The sequence below is a fragment of the Girardinichthys multiradiatus genome, chromosome 17 (assembly GCF_021462225.1).
Source record: "Girardinichthys multiradiatus isolate DD_20200921_A chromosome 17, DD_fGirMul_XY1, whole genome shotgun sequence".
Classification (NCBI taxonomy): Eukaryota; Metazoa; Chordata; class Actinopteri; order Cyprinodontiformes; family Goodeidae; genus Girardinichthys; species Girardinichthys multiradiatus.
The window spans coordinates 3,724,011-3,748,556 of NC_061809.1; the positions used below are offsets into that span (position 1 = coordinate 3,724,011).

At 42.9% G+C, this 24,546-nt stretch overlaps 1 protein-coding gene and 1 long non-coding RNA gene across 12 annotated transcripts in view; one reads left to right on the top strand and one right to left on the bottom strand.

Annotated features, from left to right (window-relative positions):
* LOC124882911 (pleckstrin homology domain-containing family A member 5-like) overlaps positions 1–15,913 on the bottom strand; it is a 171,395-nt gene extending 155,482 nt beyond the window's left edge. For all 11 annotated transcript variants that reach the window (XM_047389575.1, XM_047389580.1, XM_047389577.1 and 8 more), the window contains exons 1-3: positions 15,467–15,913; positions 15,301–15,377; positions 14,546–14,603 (exon numbers count right to left, since the gene is read on the bottom strand). In XM_047389575.1, the coding sequence (XP_047245531.1) occupies positions 14,546–14,603; positions 15,301–15,377; positions 15,467–15,558 (227 nt within the window). In that variant the 5' untranslated portion in view covers positions 15,559–15,913. The remainder of the gene's footprint in view (positions 1–14,545; positions 14,604–15,300; positions 15,378–15,466) is intronic.
* On the top strand, positions 15,529–21,515 carry LOC124882914. The gene is made up of 2 exons (XR_007042030.1): positions 15,529–15,662; positions 18,573–21,515. It is a non-coding gene; the product is annotated as an uncharacterized LOC124882914 (long non-coding RNA).
* The last annotated feature ends 3,031 nt before the right edge of the window (positions 21,516–24,546 follow it).

A 24,546-nucleotide genomic window follows, 5' to 3' on the forward strand; every position in this document is an offset into this window, starting at 1 on the left:
ACTTCAAGGTATTGTCACAGGGAGCTGTCCAATAGTTCAACAAAACACAGAAAATGGTTTAGTGCCCACTGCTTGGAGATGAAAAGCTCCTTAGGAGGAAATATTTCTTGGTTGCTAAGGAACAGCGGAAGTAGAAAAGGTGCAATATTGCAAGATCAGACTGAATCAGGTTCAAAAATATCAATGAGAGAGAGTGGCGCAAACTACTAGAGACAATATGAAGACCTTAGACATCTCATCTCAAATGTTTTTGTTGCATTATACATCTACACTGCAGTACTTTCTTAGTCAACAATGACAAAGGAGGAATTCTCAACTACTTTTATTGGTATTAGCTGAAAAAGAATAAAATGTTAATGACTAACCTTGCAGTTTATTTATAATTTTACTTTATTTTTAATAACCCATCCATTCACAATACCTGCTTAATCCTTGTTCTTGCATTGGGAGCTGGTGCCTTTCTCCAACCGTCAGCAATCAACAAGTCCAACTCAGAGACGTAAGAGGCAAACAGCCATGTAAACTATCCTCTTTCACAAAACATTTCTGTCATAACTCCACAAAGACAAGCTGCCTCTGAGCTCCTCTGGTCATTCATAAATTACAAGGTGAGACCGTTATATCCTGCGCAATTGTGAGCTTTTAGAAATTACAGTAGCAGTGCAGGACGACAGGAGGTGTGGTGCAGCACTGACATCACAACTATACATGAAATCTGTTTCTGAAGTCTCCCACTACTGTTCTTCTCAAAACAATAATGGTAGGTGAATGCAGAGTGGAACCTGGTGTTGCTTCAAATTAAAACTTGTCTGAAATGGTTTCTGACTCATTTCTGTTTGAAAGTCCTTTTGTTGGTTATATGCAACAACCATACATCATCAGTAATTCACTCCTGTAAATCTGGCTTGTCCATATACAGGGGTTGGACAATGAAACTGAAACACCTGGTTTTAGACCACAATAATTTATTAGTATGGTGTAGGGCCTCCTTTTGCGGCCAATACAGCGTCAATTCATCCTGGGAATGACATATACAAGTCCTGCACAGTGGTCAGAGGGATTTTAAGCCATTCTTCTTGCAGGATAGTGGCCAGGTCACTACGTGATACTGGTGGAGGAAAACGTTTCCTGACTCGCTCCTCCAAAACACCCCAAAGTGGCTCAATAATATTTAGATCTGGTGACTGTGCAGGCCATGGGAGATGTTCAACTGGGGCAGCCGTGGTTTTATGTTTTTTGGATACAATCCGGGTTAGCACCCGAACATCCATTTCAGACAGCTTCCTCTTGCGTCCACAGTTAATCCTGTTGGATGTGGTTCGTCTTTCTTGGTGGTATGCTGACATTACCCTGGATACCGTGGCTCTTGATACATCACAAAGACTTGCTGTCTTGGTCAGAGATGCGCCAGCAAGATGTGCACCAACAATTTGTCCTCTTTTGAACTCTGGTATGTCACCCATAATGTTGTGTGCATTTCAATATATTGAGCAAAACTGTGCTCTTACCCTGCTAATTGAACCTTCACACTCTGCTCTTACTGGTGCAATGTGCAATCAATGAAGACTGGCTACAAGGCTGGTCCAATTTAGCCATGAAACCTCCCACACTAAAATGACAGGTGTTTCAGTTTCATTGTCCAACCCCTGTACAAGTCAGCTGGTGCAGGGCTTTGACTATCCCACTGATTTCTATCTACTCACAGCATCAATCCTTTCACAAAACACATGGAGAGGCAGAATGTGCTTTACTCCCGCTTTGAAGTATGTTGTGAAAGGGGCTGTTGACTTCTAGCTAAAAGCAGTTCACAATGTCCAATTGAAATACATGCTTTTGGGCTGTGGAAGAAAACTCAAGTACCTGGTGAAATACCATGAATACGTGGAAAAAACATGCATAATCACCACATAGAGCTGAAACTATATATTAAATCGCAATCATTATGGCAACAGTCATACGTCCAACATCACAATCACAAAGGACAGTTTGTTGCAATAGTTCGCAGGATGTTGTATTTCTGCAGGCCAATAATACAGCCTGTTTGATGGACTTTTATGGTTCTCTGTGGCCAAAATGAATGTATAATTTTAGTTTGTAGTGCTAAAGCTAAAAGAGTGGTGAGAATATTGTGATGAAGGAAAAGAAAGAAAAGATAGGAAATGTGGGTTAATCATAATTGTTATCATTCCAATAGTTAGTAACAGTATCACAAAGACATGTTTTCTTTATATCATAAAGCCAGACAAGGAAGTTCCTTATTGTGAGTACAAAGCGCTAACCCAATCACCACTATGATGAAACCACCAGCGATTATTTCTTGTCCATGGACACAGATACATTGAGGAGTTTTGGGTCAAAGCGCTGGTCATTCCAAGTTACTGAACAGACTTATATCACAAATACTTATAACCCTTCAGATGACTTCATGCAGGTTTCTCTAATTATTTTCCAACAGTTTGACTAAGAGTCACCAAGGTGTTTCTAAAATGGTGAGGGAACAAAATCTAATAATGTTATATCTGGATAACTTTTTTCTACAAAAAACAGCACAGTTAATTTCCTCCGGCTACATTTAGTACTGTTTTGATTTGAGTCTGACTGTGCTGTGTAGCACTTTCCGAAGTAAACAGCAGTGTCACTTAGATGAAGAACAGCAAGGAATTAAAGTTCCCGCAATGCATTCTGTGAAACCATTGCAAATCATCTATAGAAGTGGGTGAATGGAGTTGCGTTTCTGATGGGCAGGGAGCAGAGAGGCTTGTTTTATGTTACTCAAACTGTATATTGTAAGAAATTTCCAAAGCACTGCGGGCCTGCCAAGTGTAACAACAGACACACATGGGAGATGGCTAAAGACAATGAAACACCCCTCAAAGCTGCAGGAAAGACACAACCGCTGTCCTATCTCTTTGCAGTGTCATTTCTGTGTTTTGCAGCCTGATTCATTTTTATTTTATGCCTCCCCCGTCTGTGATTGATGTTTTATTCATCTGTGGGTTTGCAGACAGTGAGGCTCCACAGCCCAGCAAGGCTTTGAATACCTATCAACCTTTTTTATCTTCCTGCGCTCCAAGCTGAATGACAACAAGTCCAAGCTTATACATTGTCCCACAACAAGTGATTAAAGGTCAGTTGCATGTCCGACACACTTAAACCAAATGAAGAAATTAAGGAGTTTCTTGCCGAGTTAGTCTAAACCTTTGAAAAAATTAAAGATGAATTGATCAGATTTTTCTGACCTAGTACAGATTTCTGGTTTTCTTTGAGGTCTGAACTGGTAGTAGTTTTGAATCCAAAAGAAAATGGAAGAATAATTAGAGGATATGCTGTGTAGGACTATTTTCATCTTGAGAGAAGAAGTGGAGGTGGTGGAGGAATATAAATACCTTGGTGTTCACATGGACAACAGACTGGAGTGGAGATGCAATAGTGAAGACATCTACAAGAAGGGACAGAGCAGAATGTACTTCTTGAGGAAGCTTAGGTCTTTTGATGTTTGTAGCAAGATGCTGCATATCTTCTATAAGTCTGTGGTGGAGAGTGTGATCTCTTCTGCCATCATCTGCTGGGGCAGCAGCACCAGAGCCAGGCTGACTCTGTTCTGCGGACTCCTCTGGAACCTCAGGAGATCACTGTGCAAAGAAGGATTCTTCATAAACTGAAGAACATTAATGAGAACCCTGAGCATCCTCTCCATCAGTTATACAACAACAGGGTGTCTTCAGTCAGAGGCTTCTTCAGATCCACTACAGGAGATCCCACCTACCCACAACCATTAGCATCTACAACGGCTCTTTGAAAAAACCTGCATATCATGAGCTACAACAACATTTAATTTTCTTTTGGGATTAATAAAGTATTTTTGAATTTGAATTGATTGATCCTCATTTACTCGTACTCATCGTCTTCCGCTTCATCTGGGACCGGGTCACAGGGGCAGCAGACTCAGCAGACACCCAGATGTCCCTCTCCCCAGACACCTCCTCCAGGTCCTCTGGGGGTAATCCAAGGCATTCCCAGGCCAGTCGACAGACATGGTCTCTCCAGCGTGTCCTGGGCCGTCCCCTGGGCCTCCTCTCGGTGGGACATGCCTGGAACATCTTCCAAGGGAGGCATCCAGCAGGCATCCGCTATAGATGCCCAAGCCACCTCAACAGGCTCCTCCCGATGTGGAGGAGCACTGGCTCTACTCCAAGCTCATCCCGGATGGCCGAGCTCCTCACCCTATCTCTAAGGGAATGCCCGGTAACCCTAAGGAGGAAGCTCATTTCAGCCGCTTGTATCCAATCTTGTTCTTTCGGTCATGACACAAAGTTCATGCTCATAGGTGAGGGTAGGAACGTAGACCGACCGGTACCACAACGGACCAGCACAGTGTCCCCATTACTGCGGCCGCCGCACCAATACGTCTGTCGATCCCCAGCTCCATTCTCCCCTCACTTGTGAACAAGACCCCAAAATACTTGAACTCCTCCACTTGAGGTAGGAACTACCCTCCAACTTGAAGAGGACAAGCCACCCTTTTTTGGTCGAGAACCATGGCCTCAGACTTGGAGGAGCTGATCTTCATCCCAGCAGCTTCACACTCGGCTGCGAACCGCCCCAGTGCATGCTGTAGGTCTTGGCTAGAGGGGGCCAGCAGGACCAAGTCATCGGCAAAAAGAAGAGACAAAATCCACTGGTCCCCAAACCGGACCCCGGCCCTTGGCTGTGCCTAAAAATCCTGTCCATAAAAGTAATAAATAGGACCGGTAACAAAGGGCCGACCTGCCGGAGTCCAACACCGGGAACAGATCCAACTTAGTGCCGGCAATGGGGACCATCCTCCTGATCCGTTTGTACAGAGACCGGATGGATCCTAAGTTCTGTGCATGTTCACTCAAATGTTGTGTTCTGCTTCTATCACCTCAATGTTGTGACACGCCAGCATAGAAATCACACAGGACTCATCCACTGTTGAAGACATCAAACACTACAAATGGACATAACCAAAGCAGAGGACTTAATTATGTGGCTTGTGCAGAACTGGATCAGGTGGTCACTCGGTCAGTCACTACAACATACCTTGTTCTTCATGTTGTGATATACAACATATGATCATGTTCCATGTCCAGTTGTGGTGGAGTTACTGTTAAGCCCAAAATTATTCATACCCATAGCAGAATTAGGTTTAGGTTCATCCACATGTTTCTTCTGATTGCAATCAATATTAATGTTTTGGAGTGGCCCAGCCAGAGTCCTGACTTGAATCTGATCTCAAGACCTTCCAGCGTCAAAGATTTGGAGTTCATTGCCAAAGATAAGTCATGAAAATACCAGAGGAAAAACACAGAAAGCTACACAGTGCTTAGAGGAAAACGGAGGTTGACAGTACTCCAAAGCCAAGCATTTAATAATAACTTGATCTGGGAGTCAAAACTTGCGAGCGGAATGGGAGATCTTGAATTGCATCGCCTTTATCATTTTATTTTTCACTCCTTCTGATGTAGATCAGCTGGTGTGCTTGGGATCATTGCCCTTAGATTCGTTTGGACCAAGGTTCATTTGTTGGTATACAGAGGAGTTTATAGTCCACTCAATGACTGCAAGGTGCCCAGGTCCTGTGGCTGCAAAACAGGCCCTAATAATCACCCTCCATCTCCATGCTTGACAGCTGGTTTGGGATGTTTGTGCTGATAGGACCTAGGAGAGTTGGGCATTAATGTCCAAACATATCTACTTTGGCTGTCTATTTAATATTTTCCAGAAGCCTGGCAATTGCTTTAGATCCAAAGAACAGGATAGAATAGGCATGCTCCTAGCAGCTTCTCCAAAAAGAAATCTGATTTGTTCATTCCCCTTCAATTTTTTTAGGCCAGCAACTTTAACATTTACTATACTAACTGAGATCTGTAGAGTCTCATGGCATTGCTGAAGTTTCTCTGGGCATTGCATAGCATTGAACTTGCTGGGACATCAACTCCTGGGAAGATTGACAACTGTCCTAAATCATGTAAATAATGTTTCTTAATGCCAAATTATGTCCTTTAAATAGGTCAGAAATGGTCATATAACCATTCCCTGACCAATTCTCCAAGTTCAGTGTTGAGGTGTGTGCTACAGGACACTGTTGTCAAATTGTCAAAATTACAGAGGCGGTCAAACTTGTTACATTTCATTAGCGTCACTTCTACCCATGATTGTATGGGCTGACCTGCCAAATTCCTTTTTCCTATGATTGTGTATGAAAGCCAAAGCTCCAGCACTAATGTAAACCCTTCAATACACCTACCTGGGTGTGAAGACAGAGGTGGGCTTAGATGAACAAACACCCCATTCTGCAAAAGCATCAGCTGATAAGCACATGTGTAAGTGTGTGTGTAAAGATATGTGTCCTGAAACAAATAAGTGCCTGCAGCACCATAGCAGCTTGGGAAGTGACTCATATTCAGCTGAGGTTTTCATGATGTCTCTATACAAGTGAAGCAGCAAACATAAGAATGGATCATTGCTTCATCTGAATAAACACACATACAGAGAAAGAATGTAGGAATAACAAAGTCACCGTTATGATGTGCGACAGGCATCTATAACTTCTGGAAAAAGCCAAGCGGAAGCAAATTCAGAGTCAAGCTGGAAACGTGAAACGTAAGCCAACACATGCACACACATACACTTATACAATTACAGACACACATTCTTAGATACATGGAACTGGTAAAGCCTACAGGGAGTACTTGGTGAAGCGTGGAGCACACATCAAACAGCTATAGCCAGGAAACAGAAGCACACACACACAAAAGAAGAGAAAGCTATAGAGACACAGATGGATATGTCAGAAAACAAGCAGCTGAAAGAATCCTGCAGGGATTTGATATTTGAGGAGCAGAGCAGAGAGCCCTCTGCCTCCCACTGAGAAGGAAGGGTCTCAACAGAGACCCTTCCTTCTCAGTAACAGGGTGGGTAGAGCACTTCCATTGGTTACTTGCATTGCAGTACACAGTGCTCATTTTTAACTGGGAGTATTGGTCAGTAACAGAAATAAATGCACTTTCAAAAAGCACCCACTTCTTTGGTCACTACCACATGAACCAGAGAAGCTGGTCACATCAGGTTGTATTATATCACTGCTACTGTAAAAAAACAGCCATCCGAAGCTGGAGTATGCACACTAGACTTGAAAACTGTCTCAAAGTTCATCTGCTCAGCAGTCTTTCTCTCCTAGATGAACCCTCTAAAGGAACTATATCCTTTAATGTTTCACTTTTCTTTCCTATAGAAAGTACTCCTGGATCAGTGCTTATGTATTCTTTTTGTGTCTCTGTTCTGTACTCTCAAACCCCCAGTCGGTCGTGGCAGATGGCCGCTCACACTGAGCCTGGTTCTGCTGGATGTTTCTTCCTGTTAAAAAAGAGTTTTTCCTCTCCACTGTCGCTACATGCATGTTCAGTATGAGGGATTGCTGCAAAGTCAACGCCAGTGACTGTCCACTGTCTCTACATGCTCATCCAGGAGGAGTGAATGCTGCAAGTCACTGACTGGATGCAACCTGCTGGGTTTCCTTATATAGAAAAAACTTTTTAACCAATTTGAATAATAAACTGAATCAGACTGGACTGTTTGATAGCTAGGATTAATTTGAATGCATGCATCTAACTTGAAATCTGTAGGATTCAATTGAACTGACTTTGTCCTTGAGATGACATGTGTTGTGAATTGGCACTATATAATAATATATATGTGATAATAAAGTAAAAAACCTTGGTGTTATTTTTGACCAGGACATGTCATTTAAATCCCATATTAAACAAGTTTCTAGGATTTCCTTCTTTCACCTCCGGAACATTGCGAAAATTAGAAATATCCTATCCAGGAGTGACGCTGAAAAACTAGTCCATGCATTTGTTACTTCAAGGCTGGACTATTGTAATTCTTTACTATCAGGATGTCCACAAAAAATGCAGTTAAAAGCCTTCAGCTGATTCAAAATGCTGCAGCAAGAGTTCTGATGAAAATTAAAAAGAGAGATCATATTTCTACTATTTTAGCTTCCCTTCATTGGCTCCCTGTTAAATCCAGAAAAGAATTTAAAAATCTCCTCCTAACATATAAAGCCCTTAATGATCTAGCTCCATCATACATCAGAGATCTGATTGTTCCATATGTTCCTAACAGAGCACTTAGTTCTCATTCTGCAGGTCTGCTGGTGGTTCTTATAGTCTCTAGAAGTAGAATGGGAGGCAGATCCTTTAGTTATCAGGCTCCTCTCCTGTGGAACCAGCTCCCAGTTTTAGTCCGTGAGGCAGACACCCCGTCTACTTTTAAGGCTAGGCTTAAAACTTTCCTTTTTGATAAAGCTTATAGTTAGAGTGGCTTAGGTTATCCTGAGCTATCTGTGTAGTTATGCTGCAATATGCTTAGGCTGCTGGAAGACATAATGAACTCTTTCACCCTCTTCGCTACATTCTCACACTACTCTCCAATATTGCATTTGCTGTTATTTCAGCTTTTAACTTTATGTTCTCTCTCTTTTCTCTTCCTAGAAGCTACACCTGGCCTGACTCTGTGTCTACCTGTGACACGTTTCTGGAGAGGGGCATCGTCCAAGCTTCTGCTGGCAACAATTTAATGCTCACCCTCTACTGATGATACACTTGGCCCTGTCTTTTCATTTAATTCTGCCGTGATTTGAGCAGCCGTGGTTTTATGTTTTTTGGATACAATCCGGGTTAGCACCCGAACATCCCTTTCAGACAGCTTCCTCTTGCGTCCACAGTTAATCATGTTGGATGTGGTTCGTCCTTCTTGGTGGTATGCTGACATTACCCTGAATACCGTGGCTCTTGATACATCACAAAGACTTGCTGTCTTGGTCACAGATGCGCCAGCAAGACATGCACCAACAATTTGTCCTCTTTTGAACTCTGGTGTGTCACCCATAATGTTGTGTGCATTTCAATATATTGAGCAAAACTGTGCTCTTACCCTGCTAATTGAACCTTCACACTCTGCTCTTACTGGTGCAATGTGCAATCTCTGAAGACTGGCTACCAGGCTGGTCCAATTTAGCCATGAAACCTCCCACACTAAAATGACAGGTGTTTCAGTTTCATTGTCCAACCCCTGTACATCCATAAACATTTAATTTTCCTTCCCATAGAAAGTACACCGGGGTCAGTGCTTCTTTGTTCTCTTTGTGTCTCTGCTCTGTTCTCTCTAACCCCCAGTCGGTCGTGGCAGATGGCCGCTCACACTGAGCCTGGGTCTGCTGGAGGTTTCTTTCTGTTAAAAGGGAGTTTTTCCTCTCCACTGTCGCTACATGCATGCTCAGTATGAGGGATTGCTGCAAAGTCAACGCCAGTGACTGTCCACTGTCGCTACATGCTCATCCGGGAGGAAGGAATGCTGCAAGTCACAAGTTTATCAAGAATGTCCGGGTAGATCCCGTCATTCATCCTTCTTTCAGGTTTATGAAGCCTGCCAGAGCCCTATGCTGAAAGTCAGACCCACACCAGGATGTTTTTCCCTCCAAACATTGTTATATGTATGGCGGTTTGAGGGTGATGTGTAGGGTTATTCCTCCAAGCATGGTGTATTCAATGGCACTAACAACAGTTAGAGTTTACTCTCATCTGAGCACACTATATTCTCCCAGCATGCTTTTTCTTTACCAGTTGACTCATGGCTGTTGATTATTTTCACAGAAAAATGGGACCTGCTAAATATAGTCCTACCTGGGACAACTCTTCTGATAATTCCGTCTTTGTATCCTCTGACAGATATCTTGTGAGAAGCACCTGGTCGATGCTTGTTTGAAATGGTTAAATAATGTTCTTTCCACCTTATTATTATGGCTCCAACAGTGCTCACTAGAAGGTTTACAAATATAGTTAAGCCCCAAATTATTCATACCCCTGGCAGATTTAGATTCAAAATATGTTTATATTTCTGATAGGAAATGAGGCCGGTATTTCACAAAAAGTTAAAACAACCTAGGGGGGGGGGGGCCGGTTTGAAAATACTCATTGATCTGTTCCTAAATTTTAATAAAAAAAAGGTATGTCAAAAATTAGTTATACACTTTAAATAAGCAATCACCTTAATCTGCCACATGGTATGAATAGTTTCAGGTTTACCTGTAAATCTGTAACCACTGCCATAAGTATGTTTTGCAAAAATAATATTTTTACACAACTTACGATGCATCTTGTACATCTTGGCTTAACTGTGTTGGTGTGGATTTTATGGTTCTTTTTCCTTCAGAAATATATTTATGGAGAAAAATGTTGGATTATTATTTTTTCACTGTATTCACCGTCTAAATCTCTGGTCCACAGAGGAGCCTAGAAAGATTAAAAAATAAAAATAAAAACTTAGCTCAGGTGCAAACATACGCTTTTTTGGAAAGGCTAGACTTGACTAACTCCTTAGAAGTAAGTTGTCATAACCATTTTTTTCTTATCTGAATCTACTGCCAAATAAAACAGAGGACCAGAGAGACAGCTGGCTCCAGGAGCTCTTCTTTGGCCAGCTCCACTCAGCCCATTTTGAGGCTGTTTGCATTACTGGTTTCTCTAGTAAAAAACCAGTACTGGCTTTTTTGGTACCTGCTCGCCAGTAGGTCCCATCAGGCCTGAGTAGGGCTGAAATGCGACGTCAACAGACTGCTATTCATTGATTGGCCACAGGTGTGGTTAGCCGCATAAGGAAGTGTTCGCCGAGGTTGTGGAGAGAATTACAAGCCACGGACTGTACCTTAGTGCCAGAAAAACCTAAAAGAAACAAAACAAAAAAAAAAACCTAAAACGCAACTAAAGAACTATTAAAGATCACAATGGCGGATTAAGCCAAAAACCATGGCGATGGTTCAAACGGAATGTTTCATAAGGACCATGCGTCAATTCATACCAGCTAGGACGTTTTGTGCCTGCTGACAGTCGTTTACTACACTGCTCAAAAAAATAAAGGGAACACTTAAACAACACAATATAACTCCACGTAAATCAAACTTCTGTGAAATCAAACTGTCCACTTAGGAAGCAACACTGAAAGACAATCAATTTCACATGCTGTTGTTCAAATGGAATAGACAACAGGGGGAAATCTTTGGCGATTAGCAAGAAACACTCAATAAAGGAGTAGTTCTGCAGGTGGGGACCACAGACCACTTCTCAGTACCTATGCTTTCTGGCTGATGTTTTGGTTACTTTTGAATGTTGGTGGTGCTTTCACACTCATGGTAGCATGAGACGGACTCTACAACCCTCACAAGTGGCTCAGGTAGTGCAGCTCATCCAGGATGGCACATCAATGCGAGCTGTGGCAAGAAGGTTTGCTGTGTCTGTCAGCGTAGTGTCCAGAGCCTGGAGGCGTTACCAGGAGACAGGCCAGTACACCAGGAGATGTGGAGGAGGCCGTAGGAGGGCAACAACCCAGCAGCAGGACCGCTACCTCCGCCTTTGTGCAAAGAGGAAGAGGAGGAGCACTGCCAGAGCCCTGCAAAATGACCTCCAGCAGGCCACAAATGTGCATGTGTCTGCACAAACTGTTAGAAACCGACTCCATGAGGATGGTATGAGGGCCCGACGTCCACAAATGGGGGTTGTGCTCACAGCCCAACACCGTGCAAGACGCCTGGCATTTGCCAGAGAACACCAGGATTGGCAAATTTGCCACTGGCGCCCTGTGCTCTTCACAGATGAAAGCAGGTTCACACTGAGCACATGTGACAGACGTGGTGACATGTGACCGGTTTGGCAGTGGGTCAGTCATGGTGTGGGGTGGCATTTCTTTGGAGGGTCGCACGGCCCTCCATGTGCTCACCAGAGGTAGCCTGACTGCCATTAGGTACTGAGATGAGATCCTCAGACCCCTTGTGAGACCATATGCTGGTGCGGTTGGCCCTGGGTTCCTCCTAATGCAGGACAATGCTAGACCTCATGTGGCTGGAGTGTGTCAGCAGTTCCTGCAAGATGGAGACATTGAAACTATGGACTGGCCCGCCCGTTCCCCAGATCTGAATCCGATTGAGCACATCTGGGACATCATGTCTCGTTCCATCCACCAACGTCACGTTGCACCACAGACTGTCCAGGAGTTGGCGGATGCTTTAGTCCATGTCTGCGAGGAGATCCCTCAGGAGACCATCCGTCTCATCAGGAGCATGTCCAGGCGTTGTAGGGAGGTCATACAGGCACGTGGAGGCCACACACAATACTGAGCCTCATTTTGACTTGTTTTAAGGACATTACATCAAAGTTGGATCAGCCTCTAGTGTGTTTTTCCACTTTCATTTTGTGTGTGACTCCAAATCCAGGCCTCCATTGGTTAATACATTTGATTTCCATTGATGATTTTTGTGTGATTTGTGTTGTCAGCACATTTAACTTTGTACAGAACAAAGTATTCAATGAGAATATTTCATTCATTCAGATCTCGGATGTGTTATTTGAGTGTTCCCTTTATTTTTTGGAGCACTGTATATTCCACCTTTAGCTAGGTCTAAGGAAACAGGGTTAGGTGAATCCAATAAATGGTTCCTACCTGTAGGTGTGTTCTGATTACTTTTACACAAATCTTTTTAATGATCTTAGTGAAATACCAATATGTTGATTTTATTTCACTAACTATGAAGAAGGTTTTCACATCATAGTACATTTTACTGAATTGTTTCTCATTGTTGAGACATTTATGTGAGGAGAGCTTGTAGAATAAATAAACCCCAGATCGGTGCCAGTCAGGACGCTCCCAGTCCCAGATGATTAATAGTTCCTGTAAAAATCCTTCAACCGCCCATCACACTGTAGCATTTAAATGTTGCCAAGAGTCATTTATTTTCCAACCCAGTTTTTTGTTCTATGACGCAGGCAATGAACATGAAATAGTATTAGTCTGGTTAAAGATAAAAAGTGCTCATCGCATCATAAAGTCAGATGAAGAGTAGCAGACACCAGTGGACTTCATTTGCCTGATATGTCCTGTACATTAGAGGAAATGAACCAAAGCAGGAGCAAAGTAAAGCTGAAAGATTAAAAAAAACAAGTTTTTAGTAAAGAAACTACAAACTTTGTGTTTTTTGCCAATAAAAGCAAAATGTCAGGTGTTAGAAACAGCAAATTGTTGGCTGTGTTCCACCAGTGTCCTCAATTCTTTTTTTTACTGCCCTGTATTCCATCAGGCCTCCTCACCACCACAGGAGAACTGCTCTATCCTTCGTTTCAGCCTGTGACTAATACAAGCCACTACATCTTTGCATAATTGTGCAGGGATGGTGTATTTATGTGCATGCCCATGTGCTCATCTTAAAATGGACCACAGTGTGTGCATTAGCACATACAGCAAGTGAGGGAGCATTCATACATAAGAAGCAGCAGTGGTTTGAGGTTATTTATAGAGTGGCTATATTAGCTCAGCATATGTGTCAGCTTCTGCTCTGAGAAAATGCCACAGACAACACAAGAAACAGCAGCAAAATAACGTGGGAAAGTGGGAAGCACAAATCAAAGTGTCAGCACTGTGGATGTGTGTAGAACAGCTCAAGGTGTGTACGGTGCTGACAGCTGCAGGGCTTCTTTTGTTGCCAGACAGGTCCACAGAATGTTCATGTACGCAAATGACCTCAGTCGGCTAACGCACACATTCAACACTTAAACAAGAAAAGGATGTTCAGAACTACACAATAACTTATTCTCAATATGTCATCTGAGAACAAGACATAAATAGCAAAGGGAAGAACAGAGGTGGATCACCGTGGCCCAGTCCAAAAGGATTCATACCCCTTAGTCAGGTTTCCCTCCAGTATTACTCTGTACGATCCCTGATCCAGCTGAAGAAAAGCAGCCCTCTAGAGCAACTCTAAGTCAATACTGTGTGGATGTACCATTGGCTGCAGTTCCAGCTGCAAGTATTTTAGGGTATGTCTCTACCAACTTTGCACATTACGGCAATTAAATGCTTCTCCATTTGTCTTCGTTAAATAATTCAAACTTTGCCAGACTAGTTGGTCAACATCTGCGTTATGCTCAGTTCGCTTTACGTCTGAACTTTAACTGGGCCATTCTAACACTTTAATTTAAACTGTTTCATTGTAGCCCTGGCAGCATATTCAGGGTCATTGTCCTGGATGAAAGTGAACATTCACCCCATTCTCAAGTCTTTTGGTAAATGAAATTAATATACCAAATTTTTTAAATGAACTTAATTTATCATGACTTTAATGCTTCGTCAAACTTTTCCACTTCTCCCTCACCTGTCAGCTATGTTCCTTGGTCTTCATGACCTCCAAGGGCCTTCACAGAACAGCTGCATTTATACTCATTTAGACAAAGGTGGACTTTTTTTTCTGCAGTCGGTTGCAGTTGGTTTCATTCGAGTGGGGAAACATTTCAAACATGCAGGACACAGGCCTGGATGAGCAGAACTGGCCATCTCTGGGTTACCTTCAATTTTGACAATAATCCCTTCAAAATGTTCCTGCACAAGGATGAAATAGAGGGGCAGCATGGTGGTGGGCTCTAACGACATGCTCATCTATCAGTCTTTCCCAACCACAGACATTCCAACTCACTTGATGAAGCAGCGAGCTCCCTCGAACGTGTATCCTTCCTCCCATCCTGTTGGTAAATCTGAGGAAACAAATCCACACAGAAGGAACATAAGCAGCTGTGCTGGAGCTCATCACACATGCATCCACAACAAGGCAGCCTCTGGACCACATTATCGGGCTAATTATAAAGCGATCTCTCGCTATCAGAGCAATCAGTCTCCTCTTTAATATGTCACCTCCGAAGGTTCTACACCTTCATTCTTCATGGTGCCACATGATCCAGGAGCAGAGTGGGAGGGGGCGGTGGAGCTACATGATAAAAACGGCTTCTGATCGGGCTGAAGGGAAACAGCGACGGATTGATCGGGACATAACTGACGAGGATCAGGTGTGCAGAAATATGAAAACGCTTCACATTCGTCTCCTTTCGTTTACTGCGGACTTGAGCTATGCGTGGCTCAAATGTCATTGCAGAAAATCGGATCCAAACATCGACTCATACCGATAGTCGGAGCTACGTGACGGAACTTTTAAGAAGTCTGTCGCAAACTGTCCAGATGGAAGGGCCTACTGTTTATCTGTGTGTGTGTGTGTGTGTGTGTGTGTGTGTGTGTGTGTGTAGCAGAGAAGGTTGTTGCTCTGCTGCAGCGAAGAGACCACCCCTCTCTGTCTTCCACGGATCTTTCCGCAACTTGTCGCCCCTTTCTTTCCAACACAACTCCAAGTCAACCGTGCGTGCGGTGCAAGGAGAAGAACGCCATCCTCGCGTGATTTACCTGGAGTTTTCCTGTGGCCTGTGATCACAGCCTCTCCAGTAACAGGATGCAGCCAGGTTGTACTCTTTGCTTCTTCGCTGGTGGAAGGAAAAAAATGTGAGACAAAAAGCCGAGAGAAGGAAAAAGGAGGGAAAAGCACAAATCCGACCGTCTGAGTCATATTTACTTAATGAAGAATATGCGTCCATCCCGAGTCACCCCATAACTCCAAGAAGAGGGAAGACAGCAGAGCCAGTCCGGCTTTGGATCCGCCGCCATGTCTAGCTGGGAGCTCCACTGGAGTGCGCGTTACCGTGACAAGCGCGTTCTGACATACCATCGCGCACTGTGGAGATCCGCGAACGCGCAGAGGATCATCAAAAGTTGGTATATAGCCTGAGGTCTTTGACAGCAGTGACGTACAGTCAGAAGAGACAGGCCAGTACTAACAATGATAAGAAAAATCCATTTGTCAACTTAAATATAAATTCGTTTGCTACATGATTTGAAAGAGAGAGGTATCCCAATCCTTGTGGTTTTTAGTATAACAATGACCATCAGTGGGACCCTTTGTGGGGTTCCTTGAGACGACATTGTTGTAAATAAGCGCCGTTTAACTAAATAATCAGAACTGAAACTATCTCTGTAGTTATGCTGCTATAGGCTTAGGCTGCTGGAGGACATAATGACCACTTTCACCCTCTTCGCTACATTCTCATACTACTCTCCAATTCTGCATTATTTGCTGTTATTTCAGCTTCTAACCTTGTTCTCTCTTTTCTCTTCCTAGAAGCTACACCTGTCCTGACTCTGTGTCTACCTGTGACACCTTTCTGGAGAGGGGAATTGTCCAAGCTTCTGCTGGCAACAACTTAATGCTCACCCTCTACCGATGATCCACATAGCCCTGTCTTTTAGTGTTTAACCCTTTCTCTCTCCTAGACATGGCGATTGACTGAGCTTTACTGTAACTAATTATATGTGCTCTCTTTGAGACTCTAACCTTGAAAACTGGCTCAGAGTTTATCTGTTCTTTCTTTCTAGATTAAACGACTAAAGGAGCTACATCCATTAATATTTACTTTTCCTTCCCATAGAAAGTACTCCTGGATCAGTGCTTCTGTGTTCTTTTTGTGTCTCTGCTCTGTTTTCTTAAACCCCCAGTCGGTCGTGGCAGACGGCCGCTCACACTGAGCCTGGTTCTGCTGGAGGTTTCTTCCTGTTAAAAGGGAGTTTTTCCTCTCCACTGTCGCTACATGCATGCTCAGTATGAGGGATTGCTGCAAAGTCAACGCAAGTGACTGTCCACTGTCTCTACATGCTCATCCAGGAGGACTGACTGCTACAAGTCTCTGTCTCGATGCAATCTGCTGGGTTTCCTTAGATAGAAAAACTTTTTATCCAATTTGAATAAAAAGCTGACTCCGACTGCACTGTTCAATGGTTAGGATTCATTGGAATGTATGAACCTGACTTTTGTGAAGTGCCTTGAGACGACATGTCTTGTGAATTGGCGCTATATAAATAAAACTGAATTGAATTGAATTGAATGATTTCAGCGCCTTGCCAGTTCAAATACTTGGGAGAAGGGCGAGTTGAAAAGCTGTGTCCATGGCAAGCCAAAAGTGTCCAAAATCAGCCCTTTTACCAGTCGCCTGGTTAAATAATTACTCTAAAAAAACGCCACGTCATAAGTCAGGATGCCAAGATTAAAAAGGGGTTAAAACTAAAATGAATATATTTATGTTAATGGCTATCTATCTAACAAATAACCAAAACTGATATCACAAATCAGTCCTGCTTATTGAGAAATTAGACAATAATGCAGTCATGGACGTCAGTAATAATTTTCTTTGAAAGAGTCCCTAAAGTACATTTTACCGTATTAAATAATATTTTGAACGGCTTAAAAAAAACAGTTTACTTTGTTTGAAATTTTAGAGACATGCGTGGGTGATGATTAAGACTTCCACGACTATTTTGAGTGATAACATGCAGAAACAACAGAGGAGGTGTGGAAATCAAGTCGAGTCTTGATTGAAAATGTGTTGGTTTGATGATGCTGTTAATGATTTAATCGAATGTGTAACTACTGAAAGACCTTTAGGAAAGACCTTTAGGAAAATGCAAAAATATAATTACTTGTGTTTATAGAACACAAGATTAGAAGAAGAAACCAAAATAAGTAGATCCAACATTTCTGCGCTTTTCAATGTACCGAGAAGGAGATAGATGTAATCACATTTCATTTGATTGTTTTTTTCCATGTATGAGAAATTCATGTCGATAATTGTCCACTGACAATAAGATGTGAGACTATGTAGTCCCTCTACATATTTAAAATATGTACTATGAAAAAGAGAAAGAAAGAAAAGCAGGCAGTATAAGCGGCAATGCATTTTCCATGTTACTATGTCAATTATTAATGCCAGCACATAGATTAAGGATCATTCTGGTAATTGTTCAGAGAAAAATAGCAGAAGATATTTAAGTTCATTTGCTTTATTTAACCAGATTAAAACCACCAAATAGATAAAATAGATAGTTAACATTGATAACTTGGAGGTATTTTTTAGAAAGCATATATGGCCAGTCGTTGATCAGTTTTCTGTAGACTAGCTGACGTGTGAGTGCCCTCTGGAGGTGGAGAAAAGTACGACACGACTCTGATGTAAAAAATGAAAGTATGCCGTTTTACATAGACGTGGAAACAATTAAGCTATTTGGTCCCCAGATTCAGCTGCTTGAGAGCTGTGTATTTTCCATGAGGGGTAAGGTCCTGGAGCAAAGTCACCACTCGTTAACATCCTGTGGTCTGGGTGTGAGCGGAGCCCCCTAGATGTCTGCCACAAAGAAATCTGAACCACAATGCATACATTTAAAACTTTACAAAAGGCTAAATCTCTGTCAGACCTAAAACTCTGAAACGTCTTTAAATAAACCTGGATTTGAACAAATCCATCATACAGATACATTTAACAACCATGAATGCAGCGAGGTTTGTATCTCAGATATTATATCCGCTATCTATCAGCTCTTTATTTAAACAAAAAAGCTGCTTTAAAAGCATCAATATTTGTACAGTCTGACAGACTGATGTGAATATTTCAAAACATATGGTATTTAAATTCTGTCTTGAAGACTAACACCCATCTGGTAAAATCCGGATAACCAATAAAATAATTTTCTCTTTGAGATACAACATGGAATGTAGGGGTAAGTTGTTTTTATGATATATCTGTATGTTTATATTTTGTGACACCAGTGGCCTTTATTCATCAATATCTTCACAGAAAAACATGCATAGAGAAGGAGAAGACATGCAAGGAAACGCCCAGGAATTGACCCAAGGACAACTGCGTTGAGGACTGCATCCTCTATATCTGATGAGCCTGCTTTACTCCTGAGCCATGTATCACTCTACACCATGAGCAGTCAAAACAAATTCAAAGAGGTCCAGTCAGAGAAAAGGACTTAAAGCCAATGTTCGGAAGATAATAACATCTAACTATTTAGTGTGCCATATATTCGGAAGCTTAGTAGTTGTATCATCTCCATGCATTGACCTATCAAGTCAAATGAGTTGAGTCTGATTTAAATACCTCTTGACAATATTTATTGGCCCCTAACAAAGAGCTGGGCATGTTTGCCGATATGTACAGTATAATGTTCTCTCATTTACGGAATAAAAAATAAATACGGGAAAAAAAATTAAACCTGAAAATTGTGAATGTTCAAATCTTAACTTCAGAAAAAATATAAATTGGAGGAAAAGCTTCATTTTCCACACATCTTAATAGATGATCTTTTGGGAATCTCTTTCTTCTCCTCTTATATTCAAATTTTGAACTTTTGTACTATGTGAGAGAAGTGAGCTCTTGCTCATCCTGCCAGGATGTTAAACCTGGGCTTGCATGGAGTCGGGGTCATTCTAGAATGAGAATGTAGAATACTCATTCGAAGGTGAAACAACATTTGGTTTACATTTTGGTCATTGTGGAGATAGCTGCCTCACAGTTATACGTAGAGCTAAACATGGTCAAGATCTATAGGGCTACTTTCCTGAAACCTAGGAAAGCTGTCTCAGGAACCATTTGGAGAAAATGGTCGAGTGAGTCTGAAAAACTGCTCTTTCAGGGCCACACCTACTTGGAGATCCACAAACTGCATTTAAAGAGGCCTGGCATTTCCCCATTTATAGAGTAACTAAACCCCAAATCAACTTTTTTTGGCAGATAAATTGTATAAACCTGACTAGCAGACTAACACCTATCTGGAAAAAAAACATATTAAGGGTGTTATCTTTATGTTACTGTGCTATTTTTATTTATTTTTTTAATTGCATGTAAACTTGTTTCATTCCGTAATATTTGTCCTAAAACTATCTTAGTGCTGCCCTCTTTTGGTTGAACGGTGGTTACTGCAGTTGAATTTTCCTACTGGTACAGCTTGGTACATGCTTACGTCAGACCCCAGCGTTTGGATAATAAACCATCTCACTCCAAACCACCCCAGCAGCAAGTCAGGAGTTGGAATTGCTCCTCCACTGCCTCGGCAGCGCCAGCATCAGGCATCACAGAGTAAGAGCCTGGAGCCAGCGGCTGGAACTAATGAGGCTCAGGCCTGTTGGGCTCCATAAAGGCTCTCTTAACGTCCAGTGACGAGGGAGGTGAAAATTCCTCCACCTCAAAAGATCCATGGCTAAACAACCAGCTTTGCTCTGCTCACTTTCTGCGTGTAGCTGACACCCCACCCACGTGAAAAATTCCAGCAAAGAGATTGAGCGGTTATTGCTCCGTTTGTGCTGGTTTGCGCCGCTAAAACTGTTGTTTGCGCTGCTTTCGTTTCTGAGATATAAGTTTCAATTTCAGACGATCACATGACTGTTCCTGTGTCTGTGGAAATGGATTTCACCAGCTTCAGGCTGTAATCAGGCACTGTTGTTAGGGTTACGTTGGTTTCATATGTTCCAGTACATCCTATTCACCATTTTAGTCAGCGAGAAAGTGAAGTTGGCAGATGTTACCAATTCTGGAAGGAAGTCTTTTAATTCTTTCTGCAGAACAGTGACATTACGATGATAATGTTTATGTGTATTTTATGGAGCCATTTAGAGAAAAACTTGTCCAGTCCAATATCTGCAATGCTTCCACTGTGAGGTGTGCTATATTTTAGTACTTGCAAAGATACGATTGGATCTTTGTCCCCTAATTCCAAATCGTTTCTCTCTTGTTTAACTTTCTACAGTGTGGCAACATTAGTTAGGTGGCTTAGCTCGGGATCTCCAACATCCATCAGATCTGCTGCCTTTGCTGACCTTCATACAGCTGGTTCCATCTTGCCATCACACAGGCCTTCTGCAGGTGTCCAGACAGGAACCACTTGGAATGGCCGGTGTACATGTTTTGACCTTCTTCCAAATCTGATCAGTTATGACATGAGTCCAGGTTTCATTGTGTATTCCTTTTTCCCAGGTGAGAAAGCTTGTTGTTGTATTCTTCTTTTTCAGGAATAAATTTAAATTCAAAGAGAACTTTTCTGGGAGAAATGCAACCTGAGTCTAACGCTGTGTCAACACTAGTTTCAGAATCACAATCCTCATCACTAATTTCCAAAGATGACCAGATGCCTGGTGTCTGTTTAATTTCACCAAGGTATACAGGGCCTTTGGAGACATCTTGTGTTCCTGCTGCTGACTCAGATCTGCCCAGACAGTGGCAGCTGGTGTGGCTATTTTAGCATTTTCGAGTATGGCCTTTTTTGAGAGTACTGCCAAAAAGGGAAATCCTGTCCACTGATGGCTTATAATTAAAGAATACAAAAAGCAAGAGCTATGATTAGCATTGATCAAAAAATTAATTCTGACCTACATAATCTGTCTGGCGCCACCAAACATATCAATGTACAGCAATTTCTGGACACTTACTACTTACAACCTTCAACTTACTACTCACAACCCAAAAACCATCTGTTCAAATTAGCCTTCTCACTTTCATTTCTTGGCCATTTTTAAATGTTCTTAATTTCAGTTTGTTTTATTATAATTTTTTATTGCTTTTAAATTTGGAAAGTGTTTTTGGGTGTCTTGAAAGATGCCGCCAAATAAAATGCATTATTATTTTTAGTACTTGGCTTGCAACTGAAAGTACCTGTTCAATTTTGAAATGTTCCTTAGCCCTCTAGGGTCAAAGATGCTCCAAAGCATCCATGAATAAATATGAATGTCATATCTGTAAGACAAAGCCTAACTGAGTCTTCATTTCAACATGTATCAAAAGTGTGGACGTCAAACTATATTACCAGTTTTGTATTTACGTGAATGCGTGACTAGAATATTCATCTATCATTCATCTCCCCTAATCCGGGGCAGATTGCAAGCACAGCAGACACTGGGTGAGAACTTCATTTATAATTAAAGTGGTAAAAAATACTTTTTTTCATAATAAGAACAGAAATGTGATTGACAAAGTAAAAATAAAACAATGCATTACAAATGTCATTGATTAAATAAAAGTACATTCTACACAATATATTTCTTAAAAACATATAGATAAAAACCAAACTTTATTTAACAAATTTACACACAAAAGCATTAAGTCATTTTAAGAAGACAACAAGCTGAGCAGCATCAGATATTAGTTATTATAAATGTTATAAACATTACATTATAACGGTGGCAGGCCCTAGACGTCATCAGTCCCTGTCAAGGTAGGCTGCAGCTGGTGAAATCCTTTCCCACACAAGGTAGTGTTGCCTGGCACAGACCGACGTAATCAATTCTGCTCTGCATTAGCCTCCAAGGGTCCAGCCGGCTCTGCTTCAGCTTCCCAGGGTCCGCCAGGCACCGTCCCTGCATGGAGGCCAGGATCAAGGATGATCGGCCTCCATGTCGACGGTGGCCCAGACATCTGCTCAGCCACTACAGGGCGCCTAGATCCCTGCTCAGCCGCCACAGGGTTTCAGACACCCTGCTCCTTCGGTGCCAGCCTCCAGACCAGCCTGCAGGTCCTTGCCTTCGTCGCCGTCCGCCAAGGTCTCCACGCCTCTGCCGATCTCCAGGTCCTCGTCTTCACCGCTGTCGTCAACTGCCAAGGTCTCCATGCCTCTGCCAATCTCCAGGTCCTCGTCTTGGCCGCGGTCGCCGGCTGCCAAGGTCTCCACGCCTCTGCCGGTTGCCAAGGTCTCCACCCCTGTGCCGGCCTCCAGGTCCTCGGTGATGCCGCCGACAGCCCAGGTCTCCCGGTCGCTTGCCCGAAATTTATGCCAGCACAGGATGAACACCAGGTCGCCTGCCTGAACTCTGTGTTATTTCCTTGTTTTGGTTTTGGCCCTCCTTCTGACCAGTTTGGGTTGTTTTGATTTTTGTTTCTGGCCCTCCTTCTGAGGCCCCCTCCGCCCACCCTGCTTTGGTTGTTTTTGTTTTTTTCTTTTTCTGGTCTCTTGGGGCTTCTAGTATCCACCCCTCAAGAAGCACCCCCCATCAAGGGTGTAGAAACACGCCTGAGCTTTTAAAAGCCCAGGGTTTCCACAAGCAATGGAAAAGGGGCTATACATGCAAACATTATACACTGCTCAAAAAAATAAAGGGAACACTTAAACCACACAATATAACTCCACGTATATCAAACTTCTGTGAAATCAAACTGTCCACTTAGGAAGCAACACTGAAAGACAATCAATTTCACATGCTGTTGTGCAAATGGAATAGACAACAGGGGGAAATCTTTGGCGATTAGCAAAAAACGCTCAATAAAGGAGTGGTTCTGCAGGTGGGGACCACAGACCACTTCTCAGTACCGATGCTTTCTGGATGATGTTTTGGTCACTTTTGAATGTTGGTGGTGCTTTCACACTCGTGGTAGCATGAGACGGACTCTACAACCCACACAAGTGGCTCAGGTAGTGCAGCTCATCCAGGATGGCACATCAATGCAAGCTGTGGCAAGAAGGTTTGCTGTGTCTGTCAGTGTAGTGTCCAGAGCCTGGAGACGTTACCAGGAGACAGGCCAGTACACCAGGAGATGTGGAGGAGGCCGTAGGAGGGCAACAACCCAGCAGCAGGACCGCTACCTCCACCTTTGTGCAAAGAGGAGCAGGAGGAGCACTGCCAGAGCCCTGCAAAATGAGTCTGCACAAACAGTTAGAAACCGACTCCATGTGGATGGTATGAGGGCCCAACGTCCATAAATGAGGGTTGTGCTCACAGCCCAACACCGTGCAGGACGCCTGGCATTTGCCAGAGAACATCAGGATTGGCAAATTCTCCACTGGTGCCCTGTGCTCTTCACAGATGAAAGCAGGTTCACACTGAGCACATGTGACAGACGTGGTGACATGTGGGTCAGTAATGGTGTGGGGTGGCATTTCTTTGGAGGGCTGCAAGGCCAGAGGTAGCCTGACTGCCATTAGGTACTGAGATGAGATCCTCAGACCCCTTGTGAGACCATATGCTGGTGCGGTTGGCCCTGGGTTCCTCCTAATGCAGGACAATGCTAGACCTCATGTGGCTGGAGTGTGTCAGCAGTTCCTGCAAGATGGAGACATTGAAACTATGGACTGGCCCGCCCGTTCCCCAGACCAGAATCCGATTGAGCACATCTGGGACATCATGTCTCGAGCGGATTTCTTGAAAGAAGGGCAACATAATCTTCAGTTTTCTTCCTCTGAGTGGAAAGGCACTGATGCTCCAGGTTTCGATGGTCAAACAGGAACTTTGTTGTCATATGTCTCAGAAGACAGTAACTTCCAGAGGCTGAAGAGTTGAAGAAAACCCCGGAGGTATAAATGAGGTTGATTCAGGACTTCTAGAAGCCTGAAACTTAGAGCAATCAGTTGTTCATCGATCAAGTACCAATTCTGTTGTCTGGGTAAAAAGGCAATAGATGAAATCAGATTCTCAATTTCAAGGTACAGTCCTTTCAGGATACATGGGTTGAACCTCTTTTTAATGCAGTTGATCAGCTGAACTGTGTCTCTGGTCCTCTGATTCATCTGTAGCGTCTTTCTCCGTCCGATCTTGTTCACTGGTCTTCTGCAAGGAAACAACCGCAGTTCCCCTTTTTGGCATCACTTTTATTGTGCAGATGGTCTCACTGGTCAGTCCTGTGTTAGCTTCTCCGTTATTGCACAATACATCATTGCTCAATACTTAGTCATGGTCACAGTGACTTTCTTGTGCTGTTTTTCGGCCTTCAAGATACCAGTAGTCAGCACACAGCTGGCTTTATCCTGTTCCTCCCTTCCTCATCTTGCTTGTTGGTCTCCAAA